The 27,418-nt window shown below is 47.4% G+C and overlaps 1 protein-coding gene across 17 annotated transcripts in view; it reads left to right on the forward strand.

Annotated features, from left to right (window-relative positions):
• The window catches only part of GPR161 (G protein-coupled receptor 161), a 51,622-nt gene extending 24,723 nt beyond the window's left edge, over positions 1-26,899 (forward strand). For 10 of the 17 annotated variants that reach the window (XM_054525861.2, XM_024233567.3, XM_054525840.2 and 7 more), the window contains 5 exons: positions 7,241-7,658; positions 14,892-15,616; positions 21,462-21,566; positions 24,411-24,530; positions 26,324-26,899. In XM_054525861.2, coding sequence (XP_054381836.1) covers positions 7,241-7,658; positions 14,892-15,616; positions 21,462-21,566; positions 24,411-24,530; positions 26,324-26,589 — 1,634 coding nt within the window. In that variant the 3' untranslated portion in view covers positions 26,590-26,899. Of the gene's footprint in view, positions 1-1,646; positions 2,262-2,856; positions 2,932-7,240; positions 7,659-13,894; positions 14,455-14,891; positions 15,617-21,461; positions 21,567-24,410; positions 24,531-25,048; positions 25,178-26,323 lie in introns of those variants that run through there. The other 7 variants (XM_054525897.2, XM_054525913.2, XM_024233596.3 and 4 more) reach the window with 4 other exon arrangements.
• Positions 26,900-27,418: the final 519 nt, after the last annotated feature.

Raw genomic sequence — 27,418 nt, forward strand, 5'->3', positions numbered from 1 at the left:
AGATCACTCAAGAGTTGTCATTAGTAACCATTCAGGTTTTGTTCACCCCAAAAGTATATTCACCTTCTCTTGAATATTATAGAACTTTAGGGCAAAGGTTTTTTTCCTTAGATATTATTCCATTGTTTTCTGGCCTCTTTTTTTTTTTTTTTTTTTCTGTTGAAGAGTCTACTATTTATCTCACTGTTACTCTATAGGTGAAATTGTTTTTTCCATTTCTCTGTATGTTGGTGTTTTCATTTTTCATTATGATGTGTCTTGATATAGGCTTTTAAAAAATTATTTTCAGAACTTGATATGCTCTTTCAATTTGAGGATTCATGTATTTCTTTAATCCTAGAAAATGTTCAATCATACCTCTAAATTCTTGCTAACCCTAGTAAGTTGGATATGTTTGACTCAAGTAACAGAAACCCAACTCAAAATAGCTTTAAAAACAGTTTTTAAAAATGTATTACTTCACATAAGAAAAAGCCAGGAGAAAGGTGACTTCAGGATTTATTAATTTATTAGCCCGAGGATCAGCCTTTCTTTTCAGCCATGTTCAGCATGTTGGCTTCGCATCCCTCATGGTCTCAAGACGGCTGCCGCAGCTCCAGGCTCCCTTTCTGTCTTTGCCACTAGGGTCATTAGGGAGATTTATCTTCCTTGTGTCTTTGTGAGATCAAAGCAGCTTTACCCAAAAATCATCCCCCTTCCCCTCATCAAAGACTTTTCCTCCTGCCTAACTACAGGTGGCGACTGCCAGAACTGCAAGAAGAAAGGGAACATAGTGATTAGTTTAGATCAATCAGGATCTGTATCCCAGAACTAGGGATAAGATCAGCCTTCTCTGAGGCACTTGGAGGAGTGTTGGACACCAGACAAAGTCAGAGGTCTGCCAGTTAAGAAAACACTGAGAATAGTTGCTGGGTAGGTAGCCAACAGTGTCTACTCCTTTAATTATCTCTAACCTTGCCTGCTGCCCTTCTATTGGACATACGTTGGATTTTCTTAGCCCATTCTTCCTGTATTTTGACTTTTATTACATCGTTTCAATTTCTTAATTTTTCTGACTGCATTCTGAGTAATTTCCTCGGACGTTTCTTCTAGGAACCATCTTTCAGTTAATCATGTTTCTTTTTAGCTAACTCTGCTGTTTAACATACCCATTCATTTGTCTTTCATTGTGGTTTCTAGTTCTTTTCCTTTTTTTTTTTTTTTTTTTTTGAGATGGAGTTTTGCTCTTGTCTCCCAGGCTGGAGTGCAATGGCATGATCTCAGCTGACTGCAACCTCTGCTTCTTGGGTTTAAGCAATTCTCCTGCCTCAGCCTCCTGAGTAGCTAGGATTACAGGTGCCCACCACCACACCCAGACAATTTTTGTATGTTTAGTAGAGATGGGGTTTCACCATGTTGGCCAGGCTGGTCTCGAACTCCTGACTTCAGGTGATCCACCCACCTCGGCCTCCCAAAGTGCTGGGATTACAGGAGTGAGTCACCGCGCCCGGCTTCTTTTCTTTTTAAAAGCTTTTACTTGTATTGGTTTTATTGTCTCTTTCTTTTCTTTTCTTTCCTTTCTTTCTTTCTTTCCTTTTTTTTTTTTTTTTTTTTTTTTATGTTGACAGTGTCTCACTCTGTCGTCTAGGCTGGAGTGCAGTGGTGTGATCATGGCTCACTGCAGCCTCGACCTCCCGGGCTCTGGTAATTATTCTCCAGCCTCAGCCTCCCAAGTAGCTAGGACTTCAGGCACACACCACCAAGCCTGGCTAATTTTCTGTAGAGATGAGGTTTCACCACATTTCCCTGGGTGGTTTCGAACTCCTGAGCTCAAGCCATCCGCCTGCTTCGGCCTCCCAGAGTGTTGGGGTTACAGGCGTGAGCCACTGTGCCTGGCCACCATATTTTTTCTATTAATTCAAGTTCTTGGAAGTCAGTTCTCCTATTTTGTTGCTGTTGTTGTTGACAGTCCCTCATGGTGAATGCTATGTGCTACTTTCATCAGGTATTTTCTTGTTTGTATTGTGAGTGTGGAAATTCCTTATAGAGCTATTTTGATTTACTTCTGCCAGCATTAATTTTTACATGGGTTTATTAACTTGGATTTCTGTAGCATGCAGAATATATACATTTAGTTTTGTTTGTTTGTTTTATTTTGAGATGGAGTCTCGCTCTGTTGCCCAGACTGGAGTGCAGTAGTGCAATCTCGGCTCATTGCAACCTCTGCCTCCCAGGTTCAAGCAATTCTCTTGCCTCAGCCTCTCGAGTAGCTGGGACTACAGGTGTGTACCACCATGCCTGGCTAATTTTTGTATTTTTAGTAGAGACAGGGTTTCACCATGTTGACCAAGCTGGTCTCGAACTCTTGATTTCAGGTGATCCATCCTCCTTGGCCTCCCAAAGTGCTGGGATTACAGGCATCAGCCACTGCACCTGGCCGGAATATATAAATTTAGAACCCTCATTAGCATGTCTTAATGTTTGATTTCTCATGGAAAAAAATGTTGGTACCCTGCCCAGAGCCTCAAGTTAAGTGACTATATTTTTGCCACTTTCCTATGCCAGTAGGAGGAGCTTTCTAATCCCTTTTCCATGAAGGAGAAATCCCTTCTAGAACCTACTCTTTATGTAGGATGTTGGTTCCAGTTCTCTGCGTTGTAGGGCCCAAAGTCATTCTGCCACCTAAAAACCTCTGCCCTAGGGGACTTAAACTATAATAGATCTAATACCCTCTGGTTACAGGTGTGAGGTTAATATTCTGCCTTTTAGTTTTTTCTCTGTTACCTGTAGGTTTCTTTCTTTTTTCAAGTTTGACTTTTTTTAAAAAATTAAAATTTTAAAAAAATTTTATTTTTTTTATATTTATATTTAATCCAGCTTTTCTGTGCATTTGAAATAAGAAACATGTTCACATCAGTGACATCCACCATGTTGCCAGAGGAGACTCCCATAGTAAGTAAACAACGCTATACTTTGCTTGGATAAAGTCATTATACCCTATGAAGTGCTTCCTAGTCATGTTTTCATTTGCCTTTTATATTTTCAATTTCTTAATCTTTCTGACTGCATTTTGGGGAATTTCTTCAGACTAATTCTTATATTTATGCTTCAATAGTGAGTTCATACTGATACATCCAATCACCAATCTAACACAAGGTGTTTTCTCACCTCCCCCGATTCTGTAATTTGTATCTTTTATCTCCCACAGTAAAATACTTGGTTCCCAACATAACCGTGGTTATAGTTCAAACAAAAGCATTTATACACAATTGCCCTACAGTCAAATAGGTATAAAATTGCAATGCCGTTACTAACATCTAACTTACTAAGTAAACTTAGTAAACTAAATTTTTTTCTCTTTATGGTTATATCATCAATCTGATTTATATTAGGCTTTTTTTCTGTCTACAGTCAAGTTTATGTTTACTTTTTATAACATTTTTTATTTAAAATTTTTAGTGTGTAAAATATTTACATGGTTCAGAAATCAAAACTATAAAGAAATACTTAGAGAAATTTACTTCTATCTCTCTTAATTTCTGATGTATCTTTCCTATGTTTCTTTTTAAGTAAACATATTTATGTATATTTGTGTGTGTATGTATTCTCATTTCAACTTCTTTCTCACTTATTCCCAATTTTTTTTTTTTTTTTTTTTTTTTTTACAACTAGGGCCTCAATGGATAAAATAACCTTGTCCATCTGTTATTTCATATTATGAACTTGTATCATCAGGGTAGATGCTTAGGTATGGAGTTGCTGGGCCAAGGGTGTGCAATGGTTTGGATATGGTTTTGGGGGCCCTGCCAAGTCTCATGTTGACATTTGATCCCAGTGTTGGAGGTGGGGCCTGGTGGGAGGTGTTTTGGTTGTGGGGCAGATCCCTCATGGAGGACAGCATGGTGCTATTCTTGTGGGAGTGAGTGAGTTCTCACTCTTAGTTCCCACTAGAATGGGTTGTTGAAAAGAGCCTGGTACTTGCTTTCCTCTCTTGGCTCCCCTCTCCCCATGTGATCTGCACACACTGGCTCCCCTTTGCTTTCAGCCATGAGTGGAGGCAGCTTGAAGCCCTTACCAGAGACAGATGCTGCACCATACTTGTACAGCCTGCAAAACCATGAGCTAAATAAACATCTTTTCTTTATAAGTTACCCAGCCTCAGTTATTCCTTTATAGCAATGCAAACAGACTAAGACAGGGTGCATGCACGTAGTATTTTTACCTTTGCCCAATTCCTCTCACTAGGGTTCTGCCATTTGCATTTGTACTGGAAGTGTAGGAGAGTGCCTGCTTCCCCAATGCCTTGCCTGCAGAGAGTGCTGCCAACCTTTGGAATTTTGCTGGTCTAAAAGGAAAGAAATGGCATCTCAGTGTAGTTTTAACATGGATTTCTCTTATTTTCAGTGAAATTGAGCATTGTTTCAGTGTTTGACTACTATGGGCATATCTTTCTGTGAACTCTGTGTTTAGGTCTTTGTCTTTGTCCATTTTCTGTTGCTTATAGCAAAATAGCTGAAACTGGGTAATTTATAAAGAAAAGGAATTTATTTCTTACAGTTAGGGAGGCTAAAATATCCAAGGTTGAGGGGCTGCCTCTGGTGAGGGCCTTCTTGTTGGTGGGGACTCTGCAGAATCCCCAGGCAGCACAGGGCGTCACATGGATGGGGGCTGAGTGGCTAGTTCAGATCTCTCTTCCTCTTCCTATAAAGCCACCAGTCCCACCGCGTGATAACCCATCAATCCATGAATGCGTTATTCCATTCACAAGAGCAGAGCCCTCATCACCCAGTCACCTCCTAAAGGCTCCACTTCTCCATGTTGCCCATTAGAGGTTAAGTTTCAACGAGAGTTTCAGAAGGTACAGGCATTCAAACCATAATAGTCTTATGGCCACTTTTTTATTCTGGATTTTCATCTGTTTTTTTTCCTCTTTTTTTTTTTTTAACTAGTTCTTTACAGATTAGGATGATTAGCTTTTTGTCTGTGATATAAGCTATAAATATTTCTTCTCTTTATTTCATTTGTCTAATGATTCAAGCTCTATTTTCTTTCATTTTTTATAATTTCAACTTTTATTTTAGATTTGGGGGTACATGTGTAGGCTTGTTACATGCAAAGTCTATTTTCTTAATCACCATGTTGTCCCTTGTGCAGTAATATGCTTATTTAGAAACTTTGAGACATTAATTAATAATTTACTTATTAGAGTCAACAAACCCAGAACTCGCCAACTAAAGACAAAAACCAAAAACAACCTTACAAAGACAGACATAGAAGGCATACCTAGAAAGTATCTCCATAGCACAAAGCTGGAGTAACTAATATGTTACATAACTGAATCAAAATTCAGAATACTTTAGCAGCCTGGAAATATGGGCGAAAATGCGTAAAGGGAAATTTAGTAGAAATAATTTTTTGTACATAGGCTTAAAAACATTAATTCCACATGTTCAAGATTAGGGACATCTGTCTTCATAGAAATTCATGTAGGTATAAACTTTGGGGTTTAGTCAATCACACACTTATATAAGCCCAACAGAATTAGTTGCTACAAGAAAATGTTTTGACACAGGGTCTCGCTTTGTCACCCAGGCTGGAGCTCAGTGATACAAACAGCTCACTGCAGCCTCGACCTCTGGGCTCAAGGGATCCTCCCACCTCAGCCCGCTAAGTAGCTGGGAGTATAGGCAGGTACCACCATTCCCGGATAATTTTCTTTGTATTTTTTTGTAGAGACAGTTTTGCCACGTTGCCCGGGCTTGCTCTCAAACTCCTGAGCTCAAGCAATCTGCCCACATGGGCCTCCCAAAGTGCTGGGATTACCGGTGTGAGCCACTCTGTGCCCTGCCTCCAGAAAATGTATTCTTAGAATGAATAGTGGAAGGGGGTTATTCTGATCATGGAGAAAATTGCCCCTTTGGACCTGACACTTGTCAGAATACATCCAGAATGGTGTGTTCAATTTTGGGGACCGCAAATCAAGAGAGTCATAGACATCTGAGAGCAAATACAAAGCAGGGAAGCTGAGTTAGTGAAAGGTCTGGAAACCACTATACAGCTCACTATGAGGGAAACTTTCTCTCTGGCACTTAGGACTGCTGGTGAGGGGAAGGGCTGCCCTATTAACCCATGCACTCCCTCTGGCCAAAGAGTGTTTGAGTAGAGGCAGTGGATCCACCATGAGGGTTCTGAGGATGGCCCTGCTGCTGTGTATAGGCAGTTTAGGCAGCAGAGTTTTTGTCTTGATCATAGAAAGCAATCTTTCCTTTCTTTTTGGTGTCTTCTGTGTTCAGAGAATGAGAGCAGGTGGGGAAAGTGATCTGTGGGGTTTTTTGGCTAACTGAAGTATATGAAGAGTTTTGGAGAAACATTAGTCTGTAGGATTTAACATTAATATGTGTCAACCTGCGGCTTTAGCCAAGATCCCAAGCCAATTTCCTGAGGGCAGGGACTGCACCTTATAGACAGTGATGTCTGTGGGCCAAGACCTCAAATGGTGCCTCTACTTCCCCATTTACAGTTAGTACTTGCCCTCCCTCGCCGTGTCTGATGAGAACAGTCATGATGTCCCCATATAAACTGTACCTGATTAATCCCTGCTTAGGGAGCTCAGAACAATTCCCATGAGAATCTTACGGTTGAACTGTAATGTGCACCAAAACTGACTGGCGGTGGGCTGAAAGGCAGATTTGATTCTGTGAGATGAAGATGCGGAGCTTGAGGTTCTGCCTCTCTAGTGAGCTCTCAGGTGATGGTGATCCTGCTGGTTCAGGGCCCACCCTGAGTAGCCAGGGTCTAAACACAGCAGTCTGCAGAGTGTCTCCCATAGACCACTTGTAATAGCCCCCTGCCCTCTGCCCCAGCCTGCTTGTTTAAAATGCAGATTCCTAGGTTGTGCCTGTGATCTCTGTGCCCAGAACCTCTAGTGGTGGAGCTCAAGGATCAGCTTTCTAAACTGGCACTTCAGACGATTCTTCAGCACGTTAAAAGTTTTGAACCACTGGCCTTGGGAAAATGGATAGGATGGGTTAGACCAGAGGAAGAAATTGGTCAGGGGGATGTAATGAATTTCACACTCAGTTGGTTGTAGAAAATGGCCCACTTACGTAGCACTTGTGTGGGGAAGACCCGCTGAGAGTCTGTACTAGCTGGGTGATCTGAGGCGTAGCACTTAACCCCTTTAAGCCTTTCTTCCCTAAGGTGGAGACGATGTGATCTGATGAATCTTTTCCTGTCCCCTGGTCCTGCCTTATCTTTCCAGTCGTCCAGCATGCTCTGCCCACCCCACGCCGAGGTGCACTGACCATGAGCCTCAACTCCTCCCTCGGCTGCAGGAAGGAGCTGAGTAACCTCACTGAGGAGGAGGGTGGCGAAGGGGGCGTCATCATCACCCAGTTCATCGCCATCATTGTCATCACCATTTTTGTCTGCCTGGGAAACCTGGTCATCGTGGTCACCTTGTACAAGAAGTCCTACCTCCTCACCCTCAGCAACAAGTTCGTCTTCAGCCTGACCCTGTCCAACTTCCTGCTGTCCGTGTTGGTGCTGCCTTTTGTGGTGACGAGCTCCATCCGCAGGGAATGGATCTTTGGTGTAGTGTGGTGCAACTTCTCTGCCCTCCTCTACCTGCTGATCAGCTCGGCCAGCATGCTAACCCTCGGGGTCATTGCCATCGACCGGTAAGCATGCCTCAGACTTAGAGAATTGAGGGATTACTGATGGGCGCTCATCTGCTGCAGTGTCCCTCTGACTGCCTTAGTTCCCTGGAGAGTGTCAGGGGCCCTTGCTGGGGGAGGATGACCAGGTGGAGTTCTGCCTCTGGAGCCATCTCTTCAACCAAAGCACATCTCGTTTTGTCTGTGGATGTTACATACAATTTTATATTTTAAAAAGAGGTTCCATTGCCTAAAATAAAACATTGTAGAAACCTGATTCTTGGTTTGTAGATGAAGAAGCGGAAGCCAAGGCAGGTTTCGGTTCCGAGCAGCATTGGGTCCAGGGCCTTTGACTCTGCTTCTCTTTCTCCCAGTGTGACCCCTGCTCTGTCTTGCTTTGGTGTTGACTAGTGCAGCTGAACAGGGAACACCCTCACTGCCCACAGTCCAGGACTGAAAGGAGAGCAGGAGGAAGGAAGACAGCCAGAGAATACAGGCAGTGAAACCAGGGAGAGGCCGTGTGCGCATTTGGAAACTCAGCTGCTCCCGCCCTCAACGTAGCTGATGCACAGGGAGGTCAGGCGCAGCTGATGTTCCTAAGCAGCATCTCACGGGTTCTTCAGGGTCCCGCGTTATGCTATCAGATTTAGTTGTACAAGTCTCGTGGGCTTTGGCAGCGAGTCTCCCACAAATGAGTGCATTTATTAGAATTTTGCTAATGGCCACTTCGTTCATCACAGGCACAGGTTGGGCTTCATGAGGACAGGGAGGATAGATTCAAGGTCTGTGTGATTTACCAGGAATTGGGGAGGAGAGTAAGTAGTGGGGTTAGGGAAAACACAGAGTGGGGCTAGCCAGGGATATTGTCACTGGGTGACACAAGTCCCCGGGCTTTTTTGAGACTGTCAGTTTTTCAGTAGATGAGTGGTAGTGGAACTGTCCACTGGGAGCACAGACTGCACCTAGACCTGAGGCTGGAATCTGGCAGCTCTTTGTGGCTGCGTTGGGGAGGCAGAACCAATGAAGCCATTGGTCAAAACAAATCAATTAGCTTCTCTTTTTTTTTTTTTCCCTGAGTAGTAAAAGTAATCCAGAAAATATAATGAATGAAATTAGAAACACTCATGATGTAACCATCAGAAACAATCACAGTTGATGTTTTTAGTATATTTGCTTCCAGTAATTTTTGGTTGTATACAGCAAATTTTTGAAATAGGCTTCTGGCACCTATGGTTTTCTGACCTCCTTTTTTCATTTAGGTGATGATGAACATTTTCTCTTATTTTCAAATATCCTTGAAGAAGGTGATTTTTCATGGTTACGAGGTATTCCATCCTGTGGAGGTATATAAATTATTTTCAGTCCCCTGTTACTGGATTAGGTGACTTCACATAGCTTGCTATTCACTATAGCATTCTGAGGAGCATGTGTGTTTGTGGAATTGCTATATTCTCAGTAACAGTAAACATGCTTTCAAGATTCTTGATATATAAAAGGCAAATGACCCTTCAGAAAGTTGTACAAATTTGTATTTCAGCAGCTGTTTGTCAATATCCTATCAGGACTGATTATATAATTTTTTTTAAAAAAAAGTTTGGAAGTTTGTTGGCAGTGGGGAGGAATGGGATCTTGTTGTTTTAACTTTTATTTTATTTTTTTTGAATTATTAAGTTTTGAACATCCCTTTCTGGGCCCTGGGTCCTGTGGAACATGGAGTGAGGCTAAACAGTTTAGTTGCAGAGATGGAGAGCTGGTCTCTAAGTGCCCCTCTCAGAGCTGTCTCTATATGAATGCTCAGTAAACATGCCAGTCATCTGCAGGGATAGCTCCAGAAGACTGTAAGCTGCTTGCTTAAATCTGGGGTCTAGATGAGTGAGAATGAGATTTTCTACCAGCAAGCACGACAAATCCTCAAATCGTGCCAGCAAAGTACTTCATCTGAGAGAGGGGTTTACCTCTTTCAGGGCCTTATTTCACACTGGAAATATTGGTTGGATGTCTACTCCAGGAAAGGCCTGTGACCAGTCCTTGGAGTGGTGGGCTACAAGCATGAGCAGGACACAGACCCTGCCCACCAGGGGTTTACAGTTGAGTGGCAGAGGCTGACTTGTGGGTGCCGATTTAACACAAAAGTAGAAATAACCACCATCGACAACTCCACCAGCCACTGCTGCGGATGGGCTGGCGGCGAGTGCTTCAGGGAGAAGGTGGCATTTGAGCTAGGTTCCTAAACAGCCAGTAGGATAGCAGGTGCGTAACAGGTGGAGAGGCCCCTTCTGACTGAAAGAGCAGCTTCTGTGTATTCACTTGGTAAGCAATTATTGAGCACCTATTATATGCCCAGCACAGTGGTTGGTGCTGAGAATACATAGCTGAATAAGATGAATAAACATGCTGAGGCCGAGCGTGGTGGCTCATGCCTGTAATCCCAGCACTTTGGGAGGCCGAGGCGGGTGGATCACCCAAAGTCAGGAGTTCAAGACCAGCCTGGCCAACATGGTGAAACCCCGTCTCTACTAAAATACAAAAATTAGCTGGGCATGGTGGCAAGTACCTGTAATCCCAGCTACTTGGGAGGCTGAGGCAGGAGAATCACTTGAACCCGGTAGGCAGGGGTTGCAGTGAGCCGAGATTATGCCATTGCACTCCAGCCTGGGTGACAAGAGCAAAACTCCATCTGAAAAAAAAAAAAAAGAAAAGAAAAAGAAAGTAGAAGTGGAGAAGAGCAAGGGCAGTGGGCGTGATTTTAACTATAAAATGTTACACGCTTGTCATATTCCAGGCACTGCACTATGTATGCCATTTATCAACATTTAGCTTAGCTAACCCTCATGGTAACCTTGTTAGCCCCAATTTTGCAGATGAGCAAAGTGAGGTTTTTGAGGCCTTAAGTAACTTGCCCAAGGTCACGTGGCTGGTAAGTAACTCTCCCAGTTCTGAGATGCCCGAGCCTGGACGCTTTGTCATTGTACAACACCGTCAACTCAGTGCTGCCAGTCATTCCAGCAGCCAGCTAGCCTAGCTTAGGGTTTCTCCACCTTAGCACTGTCGACATTTCAAGCCAGATAATTCTCTGTGGTGAGGAGCTGTCCTGTACCTTGTAGGATATACAACAGCATCCTGGCCTCTACTCACCAGATGCTGGAACACCTCCCCAGTCGTGACAGCCCAAAATGTCTATAGACGTTGCCACATATACCCAGGGGTTCCCAGCTGAGAACCTTAGCTAAAGAAACTGGCTGCATTAGGAGATATACCTAATGCTAAATGACGAGTTAATGGGTGCAGTACACCAACATGGCACATGTATACATATGTAACAAACCTGCACATTGTGCACATGTACCCTAAAACTTAAAGTATAATAATAATAAAATTAAAAAAAGAAAAAAAAAAGAAACTGGCTGGACAGATGAACCCAAAGAGTCCATCTTGTAGCCTCATGAAAAGAGAGCAAAGACAGATATAAAAAGAATGGCTGCCTGGAGCGAAATTCACAGTTTGTCAATGTCCTAAACCAGCCAAGTGAAACTAGGGCGTGCTGGGGACACCATTTGACCTGCCAGCGGTTCCACTGTGAACGTGTATTACTTAGAAGTCTGTAATGGTGGTCACCTCTATCATCGCTGCCAAGCTGCTGGAGTTCCAGGTCTGTGGAAATAGTTCTCATATTTTCATTCCACACCACAGAGGGTGAAACTCCAGGTCTAAAAATAGAATTTCAGTACATGAAAGTAGCTAGAACAATGGGATGGGTAGGGCTAGCAAAGATGACTAGTGCTTTTAGGAGACTGTTCCATGGAAGTTAATGTGTTGCCTCTTTGTTAGGTGAAGTTGGCTTAGATTGTGTTTCTGTTTTCACCGAAGACAACTTATTAAGAGCAGGGCTTGCTGTCAAAGTGGCTGGTCTTGTGGCAGGAGCCTGAAGCATCGGAAGCCCCTTCCCACATTACAACTTTTCAGTTACCTGTGATGTCATGAAAGCCTCTTTGGGGTTCAAGGGTCGTGATTGGGCTCATGTCTAAAAATGAGTTGGAGAAAAGATTGAGAGCCTCAAGACAGTTAAGAGAATAGAGAGCAAAAGAAAACCCCTCTCTTTTGGCCTGTATTATTAGCCCACATAGGAGTGGGGAGTTGCTTTTGTTGTTTCCCCTTGAATCTTCAACTAGGCTTAAATGAGGCTTCTGCTGCAAATAACGACTTTATAAATCTGTGATTGAGAACACATATACCCATTTTTTTCTGAGGAGATGCAGGACTGTTCTGTATCCTTTTTTTTTTTTTTTTGAGACAGGGTCTTGCTCTGTCACCCAGGCTGGAGTGCAGCAGTGGAGCAGTCATGGCTCATTGCAGCCTTGAGCTCCTGAGCCCAAGTGATCCTTCTTCCACCTCAGCCTCCCAAGTAGCTGAGTCTACAGGCACACACCACTATACCTGCCTAATTTTGTTTTTTATTTTTTGTAGAGATGTGGTCTCCTTATGTTGCCCAGTCTGGTCTCAAACTCCTGGCTTCAAGTAATCCTTCTATTTTGGACTCCCAAAGTGCTGAGATTACAGATGTGAGCCATTGCGCCTGGCTGGAATGTTCTGTATCTTGATAGAGGTGTAGATGTGTGCATTTCAATGTACATACATTTTGTCCACACCACCCCACCCCCCCAAAAGAAAAACTTAAAAACAAAATAACCCCTGGAGGACGTGGCTGTACGTGGGCAGGGCTGTGCCTGTGGGGCTTTTCTGCCTGTAGGAGGCAGACCTTGACTGAGCCAGCACCCACCCAGCTTCACTGCCCCGGCTTCCTGATGGCACTCAGGATGCAGCTGGCAGAAATCAGTGTCATGTCACACTGGAACTGCCTGTGCCTGAACCTCAGTCAGTGAGTGATATGGGCACCATTTGTTACAATAAAGGAGAAGTCTTGCCGTAAAGTAATAATAATAACTGGGTGTTGAGAAGAGCCAGAAGGAAATCTGGCAGAGGACAGCACATTAATTGTAATTATCTTTATGGCCGCCAAACAGGGTCGGTGGAAGGAGGCCTACAGTGAACATTCACCAGGCCTGGCTCCCACCACCGGCCGTACACTCTCGAGGTGACTGAGTGTGGAGTGTCTGCATGCTCTTTAAAGGGACAGAGAAAAGTAGAAATCTCTGCATTGTTTCTTTTGAAAAGTGAAGGAAACCTTCCTAGACCACTGCTACCCTCCCTGCAGTCCCACCCTAGCAACCCCCTCACATTGCATTTGCCAGAATGACGTCAGACAGGTCCAAGTCTCAGCAGGTCACCCACAAGGGGAAGGAGACCACTGTGGGGCTTGTTCACCCCCCAGGGCTCAAAAGGGCCAGTGTGCCCTGGGGGTCATCGCAGGAGCAGGAGCAGTGTAGGGCTTTCGTCCTCAAGGAGGAAGGGGGAAAGGTCGATGGCCAGTCCCCCATTGAAGGGTAGACACCATCCGGGCCTTTTCCATGCTCTTCCTCATTCGTTCCTAGGAGCAGACCTGCGATGTAGGTGCCAGAATTCCCATTTTCCAGATGAGAGAACTGAAGCTCTGAGAGGTTACATCAATTAGCTGAGGTCATATAGCTAGTAGACATCAGAGCCTCCATCTGAACTTGAATTTCCAGCTCCAAAGGCATGCTTTTTCCCTTGGGCTGCACGGCCTTTGCAAGATGCAAGCCCAGATAGCAGCGAAAGACAGTAATCACCTTACCCAGCCACTGTGCAGTGATTCTGTAATCGACACCCTAATCACCGCGCAATCTTCTCCTCAGATCGTGTAGCCGGAAATGCTCTCTTTCCAGGATAGATCCTGGCCTGGGCTCAAGGCTCAGCTCAGAGCAGCCCCAGGCTCACCCCTGCTTAGGAAGACCAAGGAGGCAGCACCTCCAGTTAGCACGTGGCAGTTCAGCTGCTGGGGCCCAAGGATGACTCAGGGCGGTCCCTCTGGAGGAGCCACCTTCCCAGGTGATGTGTGAGGCACGTAGCCACGGTCATTTCCCAACGTCCTGCCAGGCGGCATCGGTGTGGCCACTCGTCCCTTCCACATGTTGCCCTCATGGGAACATCCTGTTTCCCTTGGATAAAATGTCTGGGTTGGGAGGGTGGTGGTTGACTTTCAGCCCTGTGGTCTAAGTCCTCCCACCCTTTCCAGTTAAAGGGCCAGTCCTTAGCTGGGCCTGTAAGGCTCTGCATGCCCCGGCCCCGCCCACCCGGCCTGCTTCTCTCCTCCTTTCTCCATCCTGCACTCTCTCTCCTGCCAGGTGGAGCTCCATGCAGCCTCCCCGCTGAGATGGTGCTCACTCACAACTCCATACCTCGCCAGGCTAGCTTTCTGCCTGGGGTGGTCCTGGGTCAGTGCCTCCAACGCTGTGAGACCTGGGTCCGGAGCATCACCTCCATCAGGAGCCTGCTGTGACCCTCCGTGCTGGACCAGAAGCCTGCCAGTTTGAATGGATAGCACTCCTGGCCCACCTCCCTCCTAGCAGCACTGAGTGATTTGGACCCGCCCCCTTGGCTGTGGAACAAGAAGGCTTACACAGAATTGCTGGGCGTGTGCACTGGGGATTGTAGAGTCAGATCGCCTGCGTTTCTGTCTTTCTCCCATGGGTCTGGGGTGCATTATTTAGCCTTTCCCTGCTTTAATTCCCTCATCTGTAAAATGAAGATAATGACATATCCGCTGCTCACAGTTGCTGTGAGGACTCAATGTGGCCCTTACCACTCCAGGCCTTGATACTTGGCTCAGGTGTCTGCCTGCCTCACATCTTCTCAACTGCATTTCCAGGATGTAGCACAGTGCTTGGCACATCGCAAACCTTTGGTAAATGTCCATTGATTGAGTGAAGCCCAGAGTCCTTCAACATCATTCTAGTTCTTAATGATCCCTCTGAAAATTGATCTAAATGGATTAATGTCAGCAGCAGCAGAATTGATCTGGCCCAATGCATAATCCCTCAGGACCCCCGTAGGTATCTTAAGACTGGCCACACCCCCAAATATGAGTGGGCTGTGGTGTGGTGACTTGGAAACAGGACTGTTCGAGCTCTGTGTCTTGCCAGTGTTGAGCTCTTCTCTGTTAAAGAGCTCTGCAGAGCTGTGGAACATGATGCAGTCTATACAACTTGTCTGGGGAGACTTGGGAGAAGGTGCTGCTTTTAGAAACATCCAACCCAGTCATGGGAGCCCCTGACACAGGAAAGCAGCAGTTTTCTCTCTCCACTGACTTCTCTCTCTTGCCTCCCTCCATCCCTTTTCTAGCTACTATGCTGTCCTGTACCCCATGGTGTACCCCATGAAGATCACGGGGAACCGGGCTGTGATGGCACTTGTCTACATCTGGCTTCACTCGCTCATCGGCTGCCTGCCACCCCTGTTTGGTTGGTCATCGGTGGAGTTTGATGAGTTCAAATGGATGTGTGTGGCTGCTTGGCACCGGGAGCCTGGCTACACGGCCTTCTGGCAGATCTGGTGTGCCCTCTTCCCCTTTCTGGTCATGCTGGTGTGCTATGGCTTCATCTTCCGCGTGGCCAGGGTCAAGGCACGCAAGGTGCACTGTGGCACAGTCGTCATCGTGGAGGAGGATGCTCAGAGGACCGGGAGGAAGAACTCCAGCACCTCCACCTCCTCTTCAGGCAGCAGGAGGAATGCCTTTCAGGGTGTGGTCTACTCGGCCAACCAGTGCAAAGCCCTCATCACCATCCTGGTGGTCCTCGGTGCCTTCATGGTCACCTGGGGCCCCTACATGGTTGTTATTGCCTCTGAGGCCCTCTGGGGGAAGAGCTCCGTCTCCCCGAGCCTGGAGACTTGGGCCACATGGCTGTCCTTTGCCAGCGCTGTCTGCCACCCCCTGATCTATGGACTCTGGAACAAGACAGTTCGCAAAGAACTACTGGGCATGTGCTTTGGGGACCGGTATTATCGGGAACCATTTGTGCAACGACAGAGGACTTCCAGGCTCTTCAGCATTTCCAACAGGATCACAGGTAACTTGGGCATTGTTAGGATAGCCCCTCCGAGGCAGATGAAATCTGTGGTCCTCTCAGCCACTCTGGCCTGTTCGTGAGTGAGTTATCAGGCTGACTGGCGGTGAGGCTCAAAGCACAGATTTCCTTTGGGAAGAAACATTCCAGAGGCTCTGCTGTGATTCCCAGGGAGCTTCCTGTCACTCAGCAGCTCACAGCCATGCTGACGAGGCCAGCAGAGCTCCCTGGTGCCCTGGTATGTATCCCAAAAGAATTGGACAGGGGACACCACAGTCCAGAAATCTGCTTTCTGAAACCCCAGCCATGGCCCTCTGGCCTCAGAGTATGTATAGTTAGTTCTTTTTTTTTTTTTTTTTGAGACAGGGTCTTGCTCTGTTGCCCAGCTTGGAGTGCAGTGGCACAATCTCCATTCACCGCAACCTCTGCCTCCCTGATTCAAGTGATCCTTGTGCCTCAGCCTCCCAAGTAGCTGGGACTATAGGCACGCACCACCACAACCCAACTACTTTTTATATTTTTAGTAGAGACAGGTTTCACCATATTGGCTAGGCTGGTCTCAAACTCCTGACCTCAAGTGATCCGCCCACCTCAATCACCCAAAGTGCTGGGATTACAAGCATGAGCCACCATGCCAGGCCTGGAGTATATTCTTTACTAGAGGAAAAAGAATACAAGCATTGGACCAGGCCACCTTCTCCTGGCACATCCACATCCACGTCCTTTCCTTCAGTGTTTTCTCTTGTCAGCACCCCCTCCCCACCTCAGCTGCTGTCTTCCTCCTCAACCATCCTCCTCTTCCTTACGGATCAGTGATCTCCTCAGATGGTCCCAGAGAATCCAGGGGGTGTCCATGCCAAACCTCAGCCCTCCACTGAAACATCATGGCCTTGTACATGCGAGGCTGCTCCTTCCTCTGATGACTGATTCGGTGTGCACAGGTTTCCGGACACAATCCCACCACCTTTGATGGGACCTGGAGGAATTACTCTAGTTAGGGGTTAGATTTTTTGTTAAAACTTTTTATTTTGAAATAATTTTAGATTTACAGAAGACTTGGAAAAACAATACAGAGAATTCCCACACACCCAGCTTCCTCTAGTGTTACTGTCTTGAAAAACCATAGCTCTAAAACATTAACATTGGGGCAGCGCCATTAACTACAACTTGATTCAGATTTCACCCGTTTTTCGTAATGTCCTTTGTTTGTCCAAAGATCCAGCTCAGGATCCCATATTGTTTTAGTCAATCTTTGACAATCCTTTACTCTTCCCTTGTCTTTTATGACATTGACAGCTTTGTAGAGTACTTACCAGGTATTTTGTAGAGTGCCCCTTAATTTGTGTTCATCTGATGCTTTCTCAAGATTAGAATGAGGTTATCCATTCTTGACAAAAATGCCACAGGGGTGATGTGCCCTTCCTGTACATCATAGCAGGGGGCACATATGCCAATATGCCTTATTGCTAGTTGTGTTGCCCTTGATCTCTCCGTTAAGGTGGTGCCTGTCAGCTTTCTCCACAGTAAAGCTGCTGATTTTCCCATTGTAATTAGTAAATACAACTGAGGAGATACTTTGAGATGATACAAATACCCTGTTTCCTCTTTGGCCCTTTCCCACTGACTCAGGACACATTTGTGGATCTTGCCTCTAGCATTTTTACTGTGTAGTTTTGAGGTCAAGGAGCTGGATTTTTAGGGCCAAGGTGAAAGGAGACCATCACCTGGCCAAGCCACTGGGAGAGATTTGGAGAACATTCAGCTCGGACCACAGTCCTCATCTCTTGCCAGATGACTTTGGGCAACTCTTCAAACCACTCTAGTTAATTTCTCATCTTCATGAAATAGGTCTTTCTTCCACTTTTCTTCTCAAGAGTGTGAAAGAAATAATGACTGTAATTATGCACACCCAGTGTCATTGATGACAGGAGATCCTTTCCATGTGGCAATGAGACACACTGGCATCGCTGATTTATTTCACGGGCTGATGGAGTTTTATTTCACGGGCTGATGGAGTTTTATTTCCAAGAGAGGAAGGAAGTCTGGGACTTTTAACCATAGGAAAAAAATTTCTCTATATCTCAGTATTTTAACCACTGAAATGCCCACCCCTGCTAGTTGCAAGCCCACATTTTCACATATGACCTGTGATCCAGGAGTCCATTTAATGTTGGGCTTCATTTCACTGATTAATGTATTAGTCCAGATTTTGTAAAATCACTTGTCTTCTAGGCAAAAAATAATAGATGTTTTCTAGATCAATGAAGTTAAAATGAAGAAGGAAAAAAAATGAGGACAGAAAATGGAGCAGGAAAGGGTTCGTAGAACAAAAAGAAACGCCTGCTTTTGAGGCCAAGATTTTCCATGCAAGTCACTTGCAGGTGTCCTAGAAGAGCTGGTGAAGCTGTGAGCACAGGCGGAAAACACCAGCTGTGGTTGGTTTGGCACATTCCAGGCAGCTGGTGGTCTCATCTTCATTTAGGGAAAGCAGGCTTGTGGGATGCTTTTGGGCTGAAGAGCTTATGGGATGGGTTCCAAGTTGTTGGCCTTTCCGAGGAATGGGAGCTGGGGCGGGGGTGGGGGATGGTTCCTCTTGTTCTTCCCTGAAGGTCCTGATCCCAGGAGGAGGCAGCACATCAGTAAGAGTCTGGGAACCAAAGCAGAATGTGGTGCCCCAGCCCAGCCGCTCACCCTGCGCTGTCCATGGCTTTCTGACTGCAGGAGAGAGCCCTGGCCTCTGCCTTGTGTCCCTGGTCCCTGTGTCTGAGCCAGGGCTGACCAGACCCTCTGTGGGCAAGGCCTTGATCTGCAGCAGATTCTGAAACCCTAATCACTTCCCCTGCCACTGGCTCACCTTAGTGTTAACTAGAGGTATGAAGGATGATCTGATCTGTCTCTGAGCCAGCAAGAAGCAACTTGGAGGCTCTTTCTTGGTTCTGTTCCTCTCAATTTGTATGGGCACTTGGAAAGTTTTAACCAAAGTAAATGGAATAAGCTTTCCTAAAAGCAGTGCATATGAGCAAAGGCAGAAGCAGAATCCCACACATTTCTGGAGCTTCCCAGCTGACTTGGATGTTAGGAGTCTCTTGGGCACTTGACAGTGTGTCCTTTATATCTAGCAGATTTCAGCCATAATCAGTGGTTTTGCTTCTCTCATTCTGTTTGTCCCAAAGTGAGGAAGCACAAAATCTTAGGCTTTCCATGGGTGCCAAATGTCGCTGGGCCAACAAATACCTTCTGCTTGTAAGGTCTCCTTAGCCAATTCCCACGGGGAAGGTCACTTAGGAATTTAGATCTCTGGACTTCCTGGAGGTTGCCGCGCAGCGCCACCATGTGGCAGATAGGTCAGCCCTGCATGGACATTGCTAAATGCTAAATGCTACCAGGTGGTCTTAGGATGTTAAAGCACCAATAGAAAGCTGACTGGTGGCTACTGGCAATGGGAGCCAAGAAGAGGCTTCAGGGGAAAGTGCAGGCAGCCCCTCCACCCACCCTTCCGCTGGCCAACCCAGAACCTTCACTCCAGCCAGGGCTGGAGAGCCCGAGCACCACCCCTCTCCCCAGCCAGGGAGGGTGGCCCAGGCAGGATCCGGGGCACCCCCTCCAAACGCCGCCCTTACGAGACCCTTGAAGCTCCTGGGCATAGAGCCTTTCCCGTTATCTCCTGTGAAGGACACTGACTCACGTTTGTCCAGAGGAAAACACCTCGCTCCAGGTTCTTCCTTGAGAGGGCTTAGCTCAAGGGCAGGGAGGGTGACCCCAGAGCCTTTGGATTTACTCCCTTGCCTTCCTAAGTTCCTTTGCTGGTGGCATCTAGAGGTCTTCTAGTTACTTCAAAGTACCTGCAAATTTATCTCAGAATCATGCCCCTGTTCTTTCAGCTTCTCAGAGCACTGTGACTTTTGCCCACCGCATGCCTCTGGAGAGCCACAAACCTGATTCCCTGAGCTTGTGTCTTTGTGCTTTTTTCTTGAGGGGTTGGATTGTGCTCAGCCCAGTAAATATATTGTTTCATGTGAACGATCTCAGGGTAATTGTCTCCACCCTCCGCTGGTAAATGCTGCATAAACACAGAGGAGAGTGATGCCACCTGGCTGCCCCGTTTCCAGACCTTTTAGCTGAGCCACATTGGCCTGGCTCAGACCATTCCTCCCACTGGTGCAGACCAAGACATGTTCCTGGCTTTCACCGCAGCCTCAGAGATGGTGTCCAAAACCCACTGCGGCTTCAGCCATCCCAGCTGGCAGGAGATGCCCCCACAGGCTCTGCTCCCTAAGCCAGGCCTCCTGCTGAACACAGTCATGTTCCCAGGCCGAGAGCCTGGGGAGATGGGCATATGCGGGGGAGAGGATTGGGGCCTTTCTGGTCCCAGCTCCCTACAGTAACCCCCAGTCAAGGGGAAGGCCCCTTGCAAAAGCAGGATTCCCAAAAGCGCTGAGAGGTGACCGGCCCGCCTTCCTACACTACGTCCTCTTTGGCTCAGGGAAGAAAGGAGAAAGTGCATCTATTGCCTTGTAACCTCTGAAGAATTAGGGTAGAATGAAGGAATAGGGTCTCCTCCTATTTGTGAGTGTATCATAAAATACAAGTGTCCTTTATGGCAGATCGCAAAATCTGCCAGGCAGTGGATCTTCTTCATGAGCTCCGAGGAGTTTGACTTCTTGTGCTTTGTTTTTAATTTCTAAGAGCGTTTTGTTATCTCCATGTTCCTTTTTTCATAGCCTGCAGCTCTTTTTTTATTTTCCTAACATTCTGAGGATGACCCATTGTAATATTTTTTGCTCTCTTAAGCTCCCTGCATTGAATCCTCTGAGGTCCATTTTTCTTTTCTTTTTTCCCATCTCTGTCTTTCATGCTAGTACCTTCCTTTAAATGTCTAGTGATCCTTGGGCACCCCTTCACCTCTAATAATGAGGGCCTAGAAAACCACAGGGAAGCCCTGGGTGGTGGGATGCAGGCAGGCTTCCTGACTGTGGGTTGGTCTGGCAGGGCCATTTCATAGGCACCTGACTCTACTGCCTGCAAGTCTTTCCTCTAGGCTTGGTGGATTTTCCCAGGGAAGAGTTCTGCAGTCTCCAGCCCAGGTTAAGTGGGAAAAGGGGCCAGGGTCCCACTACTTAATATGTAAATTTCCACGACACCCTCAGTTTTTACTGTGTCGCTTCTGCTGCGGCTGTGCCCGGGGCTCACTCTCTCTCCTCTCCTACCAACACTGCGGTCTGGCGCCCGAGGCCTAGCCTGGAGAAGAGCAGTGGCTCCTGGCCCCCTACCCCCCAACTCCGTTCCTGAGTTTTCAGAGCCTGGTGACACCTGCCTCTCCCAAACCTCCCCGTTGCCAACCTCAGTTCTCTATTCCAGGTCAGCTTATCACTCTCACCCATCTGCTTTCCAGCTTACAAAAATTCTCTCCTTCCTTTGGGGTGTAAGCCTCTTAAAAATCCCTCTTTGATAATTCAAGTAGGATTTCAGGAGGTGAATGTGGGGTTGAACCCTCCATCTTTAACAGGAAGATCTTCTCACCTCACATTTTCCCTCCTGCCTGCCTTGGTGTTCTGTTTTGTCTGTTTTTTGATTGTGCTCCCTGGCCCTCTGTCATCACCTTGGTGGTGTTTGACATTGTCAGGAGAGTTTCCCCTTTGGGGAACCCAGTGAGTGCTGCTGACACAGTGGGACAGAAAAGAGTGGTGAGCCAGGAGGGAGCAGCTAAGCTCTCCTGTCTTTCAGGGAGTTGAGAGTGAGTTTTGCAAGGGCGAACAGGAGGGCAGGAGATGGGTCTGTGGGGAAACGGAGGCTGGGGCCCCTCCTTGCAGAGTGTGATTGTGTTGTCAATGCCAATTTTGTCTTTCAGACCTGGGCCTGTCCCCACACCTCACGGCACTCATGGCAGGTGGACAGCCCCTGGGGCACAGCAGCAGCACGGGGGACACTGGCTTCAGCTGCTCCCAGGACTCAGGTAACCTGCATGCTTTATAAGCCTCTCGCCTGTCGCGTTTTCCCCGTGTTGCGTTTCCCCCATGTCGCGTTTCCCCAGTGCAGGCTCAAGAGCTGGTGGAGGGGCATTTCCCACAGTGGGTGGGGGGTGAGAATCATAAGTCTGGGTTTCCAGTCGTGGCTTTGACTTTTCAGCTTTCCTGTGTCTCAGTTTCTTCCTCTACAAAATGGGGCTCTCAGTTCCTGTTCTGTCTGCCTCACGGTGTTATTGGGGGGTTGAAAGTGAGTGAAAGCCTTTGCAAAGTTAAAATGAGAAATGATTGTGATGATAATAACCACTGACCCAGAGGGGCCTTGGAGTCAGCCTGCCTGGTCTTCGGTCTCCAGTTGGCTTTTTAAGAGCTGTGTTATCTCAAGCAAGTTGCGTGATCTCCTCCTAAACCCTCAACTTTCCCCATCTGTGAAATGGGGGTACTAATCCCCATTACAGGGCAGCTGTGAGAATTGAGAGACTTACGAATGTGAAGCACTCATCTTGTTCTTGGCACAGAAGGAGCCCTCCAGCAAGGTCAGCTGGCCTTGTCGCCTCACTCCATGTCCTTTGATATGAAACTCGGTCTCCCTGTAGAAACGCATCTCCACCACAAATCCTGCGGAGCCCTCCCTTTAGCCTCTGCCTAAAGGATCTTGCAAGCCCAGGGCTGCTCCTTGTCTGAGCAGTCGGCTTCCTGGCATCAGAGTCATGGCACCGGGGAGGTGGGGAGCTGCAGATGCTGTATCCTGTGCTGGAAGCACGCTGTTAGAGCCGCAGGAGGCCCTGGGCAGAGGTGCGTGGGCAGAGGCAGGGAGTGCCTCTGTCAGTCACACCCATGGCTCCGCATTGCTGAGGAAGAGCCAGGGTGTCTGGCCACGCCTGCTGCCCATCCCCGGGCTGGCTATTGGTGCACTGGCGCCTGGAGGGAGTGCTGCTGAAGCTGCACAAAGCCTCATGCCTGGCAGTGGGTCTGCTTCTCCCAGCTCCTCCATCTCTCTGCCCTTGGGAGCCTTTGAAAAATCACCTCTGACTTGACCTGGGTTTCCTGTTCCCCATGAATGCTCCAGGGCTGCGCCTGAGCCTGTGTCATGGAACTCAGGGGTGAGCCTTGGGGTTGGCACCAGGACCAGGCCATGACCTCTCTTAGTCATGGAGAATTTTCCTTGGAAAATTTCTTACCTGGCAACCCAGAGGGCCCCGCATCACACAGAGTCATATATGAAGCATTGATCACACCATGCCCTCTAGGCCTGAGTCCCTCGTGTGATTTAAGGAAAGTCTCTGTTACTCCCCAGTCTGCTTCCCTGTTCTCAGACAACTAAAGGGATCCAGAGGCACTGCAACATTCATTCATTCATTCATTCAGCAGTTATTTGCCACGTTCCTGCCTTGGCCGGACCCTGTGCCAGGTGCTGGGGGCACAGTGGTGAACTGCCATTGTTGTGGAGGCTTCGGTTCATAAAAGATTGAACTGTAAAGTATATAAAGGTTGTAAAGTATACAATTCTCATTGAATTGTATACTTTAAATGAGTCAGTTACATGGCATGTGAATTACATCTCCATAAAACTGGTTTTGAAAGATGATGAATGTGTCGAGAGCTGTGAAAGGAGAAGCCCTAGTGGAGTTCGGGAGCCCGTGGGCTGCTATGGATAGGGGAGTTAGAGAGACTGCTCTGAGCATGCGATGTCGAAAGCTGAAGCATACGTGGAAGGTGCCCCAGCGCAAGGAGTGAGGGGACAGCATTGTAGCAGAAGAAAGAGCATGGGCTTCGGGGCACACAGATCTGGTGTGAATCTCAGCCCTGCCCTTTGTTCGCTGTGTCCTTATCAGGAATGATGGCCCTCAATTTAGCCCCTGCTGTGTGCAAGCACTGTGCTAGATGTTTAACATGTCTCAACTCAAAATCCCCACAACTCCGTGAGGTAGACTGAATGATGACCCCAGGTTTACAGACGTGGAAAGATACTGAGGCATTAAATAACCTGCCAGTGATCCTAGGTCTGTCCGACCCGAGCCTGTGTGTTTAACCACCATATTCTGCCTCCCAAGGGACTGTTTCTTCTGTATGTTGGGTAATCACACCTCTGCGAGGTGCTCTGAAACAGCATCTAAAGAGCTCCAGGTTTCTCTTTCTTCCTTATTTTCTGAGCTTCAAGGCCTTGATGGATTGAAAGCTGGAAGCTAAGAACAGAAGTGTTGGGGCAGGGCACTGTTGAGTGATGAGTCCCATCTCAGCTCTTCCTTCCCTCTCTTCCCTCTGCCCCATTCCCTCTGCCTGCTCTGCCCACCTATCTCTAGTAGGACTTCCCTGACCTTCTCCCTTTATTTCCCTGCTTTTTAGGGGTATATTTGTTAATTATTTTTTTATCCCCAAATAACTACATTTTGGAGCTTTAAATATTTATTTAGTACAACATATTTTAACTGTGGTGATAGAAATTCAGACTGTAAGAAGAATCACTCAGAATATAAAGTTCCTTTTAGTAGGACCCTCTCCTCCACTCAGCCCTTCTCCCCACTTCCCTTCCATGCTGGGTCGGCAGATGCCATGCTTCTGGGGTCTGGTCATTGAGGCACATAACCCCCTACTTCAGATAACTTGGCTGCATTTTTTGTGTGGCTGACGCAGCCCCACCAGCTGTCAGCAAACTCCCTGAAACAGGATGACAGGCGGGTGTTTCTTGGGCACGTGCTGCAGCGCAGTCAGCTGTACTTGATGATGGGTTTGGATGAACGGGAGAGAGGGGTGGAAGGGGTGTTGAGAGGGGAGAAGAGGCCAGGAGGACTTTAGATTGTAGTTACATATGCACAATCTGCCTGTTGTTTTAGGGACAGATATGATGCTGCTTGAGGACTACACGTCTGATGACAACCCTCCCTCTCACTGCACTTGCCCACCCAAGAGAAGGAGCTCGGTGACATTTGAGGATGAAGTGGAACAAATCAAAGGTTGGTTTCTGTGACTGATTGCTTCAAGAAAACATAGGGAAACGGAAAAGATCTTAGGACAATTCCTTGGCTCAGGCTGGCTCCCGTCCCGGAATATACCAGGGCTCCATCCCTCTGCCCACTGCCTGGTTACTCCCAGCCCTGTTGGTCTCACCTGAGTCCTTAGGCACCCAGCTCTCAGAGCAAGCAGCATTGAAGGCTGGGCAAACAATGGCTGTCAAACTCCACACACACACACACACACACACCCCTCCCACACGTGTTTACACACACAGCCCAGATCCTGGGTGAGGTATGGCTGTAACTGAACCTTCTCTCCCTGAGCCTCACTTTCCTCCTGTGGAAAATGAGATAATGGCCCAATGAGTGTATCTGCTTTGCTGGAGGCCGAAGCTGCCATCTTGCTTGTCCGTCGCTCCTACAGCGGTGAAGGCCCTTGGGTCCTGTGAGGAGAATGAGTTCTGCCGCAGCCCAGTCCCTACATTTTTCTACTCCATCTCTTCCCCACTCACCCCCAGGACTGTTGTTTACTCTGGAACTTGGAATTCGTTTCCCATCCGGACATGCTGATTAGGAGAGTGACAAGAGCCATCCAGATACCAACATGACTGGGCTGTGGATTTGGTGGAGTCCAGGGGCTGTACAATGTAAGGAGGCTCTTCAGAAATGTTGAATATGGAAATAAATATGGCCTCTGTCAGAGTTTTAGGTTCGTAATTAATCACCTCTCTTCTCCACACCCCTCCCTGAGTTCAGAATGAATGGAGAGGTTGTTACAGAGGTCAGAGGTGGAAAACAGTTGATTCGCTTCACTGGCAAAGCCGATTATAGAACAGAGCTTGGGCCAGCAGCCTCATGGGCTTTATAATATATTGCCTTTCTATAGGAAAAAATGAACTAAATGCTCCCCAACCCCCCAGCCCACGTAGGGCCACACTTGCCCCATCACTCCTGCTTTGTGAGTGTGGCAGCTCCAAAGGCACCCTCCAGGTGGTGCAAGAGCAAGGCACTGCCAGGGGATCCCCCCCTGCCATGAGTGAGTGGCAGGGCAGAGAGTGGCTGGAGGTCCCTCCAGTCTTCCCCTCTTGGAGAGTGGGGTACAGGTTGCCTACTCTCCAGAAAATGTAAGGAGGAGAGGATAAATTGTTCCCCTGAAATGTCCAGAGAAAATAGGCAATGAGTTAATAATAACAGGGAACAGGGTGTGAAATTGAAGGGCTCCCCCCTCTCTCACTTCTGTTCATTTTAGTTTAAGGCTCCTAATCCTGGGAGGGGGCTTGAACCTGTAATGTCACGTCCAACCTTGAGGTTCTGCATGGGGAATCTCTGAGCAAATATGGAGAGGAGAGAGATGACATTAGAGTTTGTGGAAGTTTTATTACACTGCTTCAGGGAGCTCAAAGACCAGAATACTCTTTCAAAGATGTAAAAATGTTGATTAGCATTAGTAGAAAGTATTTATCAAGTCTTTTCTATGGGTCAGACATAGGCCAAACATCTTAGAAAGAATTCCCTCCTTTAGTTATCACAGTAACTTCTTGGAGTAAGAGATGTCTTAATATCTTCTCTTACAGATGAGGAAACTGAGGCTAGATTAGATACTTTTTCCAAGATTTCCCAGGTAGGAAGTCAGGGAGTCAAAAGCTTTTGGTCTAGGAATCGAACTTTGAAACCCACGCCCTTAACTGCGGTTTGTCTCCCTCCCTGGGGTGGTGGAGCAGCAGCAGGCTTGTCCCCAAGGTAGTCCCCAAGCCTGGCTCCTCAGCTGACTTTTTTTCTGCCTTCTCCCTCAGAAGCTGCCAAGAACTCGATTCTTCATGTGAAAGCTGAAGTACACAAGTCCTTGGACAGTTACGCAGCAAGCTTGGCCAAAGCCATTGAGGCCGAAGCCAAAATCAACTTATTTGGGGAGGAGGCTTTGCCAGGGGTCTTGCTCACAGCACGGACTGTCCCGGGGGGCGGCTTTGGGGGCCGCCGAGGCAGCAGAACTCTTGTGAGCCAGAGGCTGCAGTTGCAGAGCATTGAAGAAGGAGATGTTTTAGCTGCCGAGCAGAGATGAGGGTCTCAGGGTGCCCTGGGGCTGCAGCCTGAGAGGCTGGCACGGGGAGGAGTTCCCATCACCGCCTGTGCCGTGGCCTTGGGAGCATGTCACTGTGTACAGATGTCCACACACAGGGAAGGAGCAGCATCTGGTGTGCAGCCACCAGGACAAGGACCGAAAATAATGTCTACAGTCCATGGCTTCAGCGTTTCCAGAGACCACATGTGAGCTTCTTTTAGGTCCCAGTGATGGGACCAGAAGCATCTAAAGCAAAACAAAAACAAACCAAAAAAAAAACCCGTCTAGAGATGTGGCTGTGGCTTTTTGGGAGGTGAGGCATGGGAGGACCAGAGACGAAGGGCTTGGAAGGAGACCCCCACATGCATCATTTCCTCTTCACACTGTGTGCTGGGAGTCCAGCCGTGCACTGTGCCAGACGCTTCAGGAGGAGAACCCTCCCCAGTGTACTGTGGAGGATGACACAGCACTTCTTCTTAATGACACGCGACCGTCCTGGAGGTGCCTCTACATGGTTGATGCGGGCAGTGTGGGACCCTCAGTTCTAGGACTGGTCCGCAGAGAGAGCACCCAGGAGCAGAGCACTTCAGAGCGGTCCTCAGTGGCGCCACCTGCTGGTGCTAATACGGACAGCCACAGGCCTCTTGAGGACTGGCCCACCCTGTCCACTTCCCTACTGACAAGTTCTTTGGTATTTCAAAAGGGAGAAACCACTATAAAAGACAAGAGGAAGGTCAGGTACTAGGTGTTTCATTTCCAGAATTTAGAAAAAATCCATTTAAGATGTACCACTGTTTTACCGGACTGAATGGGACTGTAGTGCCAAGCA

This window comes from Pongo abelii, chromosome 1, assembly GCF_028885655.2.
Source record: "Pongo abelii isolate AG06213 chromosome 1, NHGRI_mPonAbe1-v2.0_pri, whole genome shotgun sequence".
Taxonomy (NCBI): Eukaryota; Metazoa; Chordata; class Mammalia; order Primates; family Hominidae; genus Pongo; species Pongo abelii.